Here is a 6,134-nt window from a genome sequence, read left to right as displayed (position 1 = left end):
CTAAATGGAGGAGAATTTATTTTTGTTTAGTGTATATTATTTTTGAATGGACATGCATCTGCAGGTAATTTGTGCCTGTCTTTACTGACCATAGTTTAAGAGTAACACTTAGGTTGTAGTTAGTTAGTTTAGTTATTTAGTACTTAATTTAAATTGAAGTTTTTAGACAATATATAAAACATGAGTTGTTGAAGCTTTAAAATAAGGGGCTGGTAAGTGTATGAAGTTGTGGTTTCCAGTTGAAAAGAAACAACCCACTCTGGACACAGCAGTTAAACAGGTCAATGTGATACTTTATTCATGAATCTAGGACCATATATATATATATATATATATATATATATATATATATATATATATATATATATATATATATATATATATATATATATATATATATATATATATATATATATATATATAACAATGTATAAATACTCTATATACTCTAATTCCTTTTGTGATCTCAATGACAAATAAACAATAATGTTTTTTTTAAGCCACAAGATTACATTAAACAGGCTGTACAAAAATAAATAATGTTTGGATATTCTGTACAAAAGAGAAAAAAAAAACTTGCTAGAAAAAAATCAGGGTGCCTTCGCGGAAGGCAGGAGAGACTTACTTATGAAGTAGTAGCAGGAGACAAGTCCCTCTACAGGTCTCCACACACTCACACACTCTTCTTTGGTCTTTTAACAAGTTCCCTCATTGCCGGCTGTGTGGACGACGGCAAGGTATGGCTAAAGGACAAAGGTGTACTGAGGCATTTAGAGACAACTGGCTGTTACAATGTGCCGCTGGCAAAAACAAAAAAGAAGTGCTACAGGTTTGTGATAAATAAATGTAGACTGGCAAGTTTGAACATAAACACTATGACTATGAGCTTTCTCACTTTCCATACCTGATGGGACGACCAAGTAGAATAGGAGCTATTCTCTTATACGTGCTTCTTTATATACTCTGCGTTAACCCCCATGTGGGTCTGTCCAGCCCAGCTTGGACAAACATTATATACAAGCTTCAAACAATCAAAAAAAAAACATTCACACAATCTCATGTCAGACACACACACAAGCATGACATTGGCATGATGAGCAGCGTGCTCTTAAAGGCGACCAGGAATGTTCACTCTTCCTCTCTTCCCCTCAACAAAAGGCTTAAAAGGCTTTCGCTGCATTCGCCCCAGATGTGACCGGAGGACAAGGTAAACGTCATCGGATGTGGCCGCCGTGGTTGCCGCGGTGCCGTTAGCGCCAGATGTAAACATTCATTGGCCTCGTCGGAGGCGGTGGCGTTCGTATTTCGCTCTGAACACTGGCTGGATCACTGGAGGTTAGGATTGTGGAAGCAGTCTTTAACAGGCAGCCTGATTGCACAGTTCCAGTAGGGGGCGCGGCCGGCCCTTGGGGTCGCAGCTCTCGTGGGTCAGCGTGCGCCCGTCGTGGCCGAGGCAGTGCAGCGGGCGCTTGCGGAAGCCTCGGCCGCAGGTCTTGGAGCATACCGACCACTCTCCTAGAAGCCAAGTGGGACAGGGCTGCGAGGCACAGGACCTTGAGGCCAAGGGGCGCAGCTCCTCGGGACAGTCTCTGGAAGGACGACCGTGGGGGTCCACGCACACCACTTCCCTCTGCTGAGTGCCTTCTCCACAGGTCTGCGAGCAGGGACCCCACTCCCTCAAGGTCCACTCGGCTCCTCCCACCTCGCGGATGGCATTAATGGACTGCCGGCGGACGGTAGGGTTGGGCCTGGGGGCGAAGTAGCTGTACTTGACTCGAGGTCTCGGAGATTCCCCAACAGACAGCACCTGGATGGTGAGGGGCTCCGGGAGCGGGGAGAAGCTCCGGAGGCGCTCCAGGGAGGTAGACGAGCCACTGTACCGCAGCAGGCCCCCTCGTAGGGTGATGTCGGTCTCCATGGTCATCAGTTTGTAGTCGCCGTTCAACAGATAGGTCCCGTCCTGGCGGCGCACCGCCAAGTAGCTGTTGTCTTGACGACCGTTGCCGGGGGCGCGTTGCTTGATGTCCAGATGGGTGGCGCCAGCAGGGATGGTAACAACATCTTGGTAACCGGGCCTTACGGAAACAGACAGATGGTGAAACTCAGCAATCAACATAGACGCTGGGCTCTGAGAGCGCAGAACCTGAAGAACCCGCTCGGTTATTCACCTGGCGTGATCCAGAGAGCCGGACACCTTCTTGCAGGTGGAACCGTCTCCTCCGCACACGCCGCACTTATCGAAGCGCCGGCTGGAACCGATGACGCGGTCGCACCCGGCCTTGACGCACTGGCCTTGAACACAAACGGAGGTGGAGTCGGGGCTGCAGGGTGTGCCATCCGCCACCTGGGGGCAGACAAGAGGCCGGAAATGAAGGGGTTAGTTGGAGTAAAAGTGTTACACAACAGCATGTGCCCATATCTGCCCTCCCATGGCTGCGGCCTCGGGCTCGGAAAAAGCACAATACAGCATTCTTGAAGTTCAAGGTCAGACAAGAACAGATACTTTAATTAGATAAGAGCCCGAACAATAGAACACGTCGCTTATTCTTCTAACGTCTAGCAACTCTCACCTTAGATTTGAGGACGAAGAAGTATCCCGTCCCCTTGGCCCGGCACACCAGCTTACAGCGGTCTTTGGGTGACACGCCCGCGTACTTGGGCACCCACTCCACACCATCGCCTGAACCCAGAGACACCTGGGCCGACATGTCGTTGTGGGCCAGGCACTGTTCCTCGCGGTACGACAGGCCTGAGTCGGAGAGAGAGGGGTTGTGTTTACTGCTGGTCCACCCTGAGCGTGCACGCGTGTGCGAGAAACCGTACGGAACGAGTCAAAGTCTTGTTTTTGTGATGGGGGTCTCTTACCGTCGGCGTCGGGGCAGGCTTCTGTGTTACAGGAGCGGTACTGGATCCTCTTGCCCTCGCAGTACTTTCCCCCACTCTTGGGCAAAGGGCTGTCGCAGGCCCGGAAGGAATACTGCACCCCCCCACCACAGGTGCGGGAGCAGTCGCCCCAGGGGCCCCACACTCCCCATCCGCCATTCACTGGACTCTGAAACCACCAGGGACATAAATGTTGTTTAATGATGGACCACGACGCACTCGCAGCTGGTGCTGTTTCTGGCATTTCAGAGCAGAACTGCTCCTACCTGGTGCTTGGCAGCCTCACTCTTGGTGAGACACTGGCCGGCCAGGCAGTAGCTGTCGTGCCCGCACGGGGTCCCGTCGGCCCACGGGAAGTTCTTCGTCTGGCACACCAGCAAACCGTTGGACGTGGTCACCGTGCACCACAGAGCGGCGCAGGTGGTGCTCAGGTCGGGGCAGTGCTGGGAGTCCTCGCCGAAGGTGAGCCGGCACTGGTGGTCGGCGTCGTAGACCGAGCCGGGCAGGGGCTGGGGGAGGGGCTGAGGCTTGACCGGCTTGTCCAGCAGGCACTGCCCGTGGCCGTTGTCCAGGAAGGTGGTGACCATGAGGGCGGAGCAGGGCGACCACGGCTGCCGCTGGTCCAGGTTGGAGAGCGTGGACGCCATCATGTGGGAGCCCCAGTGGTCCCCGTTGACACTGGAGCACAGCTGGGCGTCGTCGTGGGGCATGTTGAAGACGTGGCCTGGACGACCGACACCAGGTTATAGCTACACAACGACCTCCAGGTGCCTTTCGCATCTCTACAGTTCTATGACTTACCGAGCTCATGCGCCACAGTAAAAGCCGCCTGCAGCCCGTCGTCCTCAATAATGGAGCAGCTCCTGTCCGGGTCGCACGCGGTGCCGACGTCTGCCATGCCCAGAGTGTCGCAGGAGTGCGCTCCACACAGGTCCTAAGGAGGCAGACGGGCATAAATGAACGCCTGGCCACAATGGCTGCCCGCCGCTCCGCGTCGTCCCCGCGCCCGCTTACCGTCCTGGTGAACAGCACGGCGGTGTCGTAGTGCTCCGGGTGGCGGTCGCTCGGCGGGTTGTGCTGCTTCTGCCACTGGCAGAAGTTGCGCAGGGTCAAGGCGGCGTTGGACGACACCTGGGGGCCCCGCTCCTCCTCGTAGACCACCAGCAGCTTCACCACCGCCAAGCTGATGGAGTTGTGGATGCTGGGGTGGCGGTAGAGGCGCGACGCCACCGCCATGACGGTCAGCAGGTAGGGCTTGAGCCCGGCGCCGTGGAACTCGGCCATGGACTGGTCGGCCACCAGCATGATCTCCAGGTAGCGCGGGGTGGAGACGAAGCGCCTGCTCCTGTGGTGGGCTGAGGGGGGAGGAGAAGGGAGAGGGTCAGACCACACCTTCATCCTGTTCGGCCCCAGGAGTTCTGCACGGCAACCGCGGACACACGCGCTACATTTGGCGGTAATCTTTCCGTTTGGGCGCCAATTCGGGCCGGTGCGCGCCGCGGGCGGGTCCGGAGGAGCCGTGCTGTGACTAAGCGTCACGCCGCGGCCGGTTCCCGCTCCTCAGGGCCCCGCATTCCGAAATGGAGCCTTTTTTTTTCTGGTGGAAAGTTATGCGACGGAGAGAGAGAGAGAGAGAGGGAGAACGGGCGAAAGGGAGAAAATCCTCCCTTGCAAAAATGTCTGCCGGTGCGTTTTGTACCAGGAGGCGAGTTTGCGTCTCAGCGCCACCGGACTCTGACTGGCTCCGGCCCTCCCACCGCCACTCCCCCCTCTCCCTGGAGAAATTCGCCCCCCTCGCCCCCCCTCCTCCCCGCCTCTCCACTTGTAAGGCGCTGTCAGAGAGGTGGCTGAGTGCATTGCGCACCGTGCAGCCTGGCGCACAGCTGACGGCACTTACTGTAGTCAGTGACACAGAGTAAAACTATACTCGACCTTTACTGTAAATAAATGACTCACCGGTGTCGCCCGCTCTACTCGCGTCCCGCTTGGCTTCCTCGTCCAGATTCTTTGGCACCCTCTCCTCGTCCTCGTTGACGCCGCACTTGGAGCTGCCCTCGTCGGCCAAAGGTGCGCGACCTCTGCGGCGGATCACGTGCACGTCGCCCTCGGCACCCGGGCGCGCGCTCGCGTTGCGGGGCTGGATGAAGTACTCTTCGCCCCGAAAGTAGAATCCGCCCGCGAGCCCGTGGCACAGGTTGAGCGCGGCGGCGGAGTATTCCTCTCCGTTCACGGTCCCCGAGAAGAAGCAGCCCGGTTCGGCGCCGCTCCGGGGCTCCGGGCTGGGTTTGAACTCGGGGGCGGCGACAACGTGGAAGACGAAGCCCGGTGCCAAGAACGTCTGGTCGGGTTCGAGCCTCAGCACGAGCTCCTCGCCAAATACGTCCAAGCGGTAAACTCGCATCTCCGCCTCCTTCTCCTTCTCGTCTGCGGAAAGAGTCCGCCACGGCTCTGAGCGGCCGCTTGGATCGAGTCTGACCGGCACCACGGTGCTCTCCTCCCAGGCGCCGTGCGCCACGCTGACGCACGCAACCACGCACATGGAAACGCCTAAAAGCCACATTATAAAACTTTAAAAATCCGAATGAGAATATGAAATAATAATTGTCTCTAGGAAGAAACGCGTAAATCCTTTGAAATTGTTTTCCACTACAAGCTACAAACCCAGAGTCTTTGAACTTCCACAAAATTACCTAAGTACCTAAAAAAAATCTAAAAACCAATCAAATCCAGTGCAATACTCGATAAAAAAAGTTCTGTGCAGGTCTGTCTGGTTGTAAGAAACGTTCTTTCGTTAACGGAAAAGCGAAAGCTGGGTGTCAGCAGTAAACTCCAACAGGTCTCTCCCCTAAAACGCAGCAGACGTCTTCAGAGTTTTTCGGGTTCTCTCTGAGTTCGGGGGCTGGTTTCTACTCCGCAGTCCCGCTTGCTCCGAGCCCAGCTCCTCTCGTGCTCGCAGCGGAGCCGGTCCCTCCTATTTATCGCCCTGACCCGGGACCACCCCCTTTTCGCCGTCGCTTTGATCCTGGAAGGGTCAAACCCCGTGCGCAACGAGAGCGCGGCGGCGCAGCCCGCGGCGTGGCCACAATAATCAGTCAGGAGGGAGGGAGGGAGCGCGTCTTTGGGCAGAGGAACAAGGCAAATGATGTTCGTGTGTCACAAGATGCTCCACTCAGAGCCTCCTGAGTATCAGCACCGAATATCATCTGGTAATATGAGTCATACAGCCTCATGGATGACTTCAATGCTTAGTT

General features: G+C 55.4%; 1 protein-coding gene across 1 annotated transcript; it reads right to left on the bottom strand.

Annotated features, from left to right (window-relative positions):
- Positions 1 to 403: 403 nt before the first annotated feature.
- adamts1 (ADAM metallopeptidase with thrombospondin type 1 motif, 1) lies at positions 404 to 5,883 on the bottom strand. Its single transcript, XM_029131999.3, has 8 exons — positions 4,840 to 5,883; positions 3,898 to 4,238; positions 3,685 to 3,817; positions 3,150 to 3,607; positions 2,866 to 3,052; positions 2,571 to 2,749; positions 2,169 to 2,344; positions 404 to 2,075 (listed from the first exon to the last, which is right to left on the bottom strand). The coding sequence occupies exons 1-8, from the start codon at positions 5,441 to 5,443 to the stop codon at positions 1,358 to 1,360; spliced, it is 2,796 nt and encodes a 931-aa protein (XP_028987832.1). The 5' UTR covers positions 5,444 to 5,883; the 3' UTR covers positions 404 to 1,357.
- Between the last annotated feature and the right edge of the window lie 251 nt (positions 5,884 to 6,134).

The sequence above is a fragment of the Betta splendens genome, chromosome 2, assembly GCF_900634795.4.
Source record: "Betta splendens chromosome 2, fBetSpl5.4, whole genome shotgun sequence".
In the NCBI taxonomy this organism is placed as follows: domain Eukaryota; kingdom Metazoa; phylum Chordata; class Actinopteri; order Anabantiformes; family Osphronemidae; genus Betta; species Betta splendens.
Note: the sequence above shows the minus strand (reverse complement) of the source record. Positions and strands in the feature narration are given on the sequence as shown.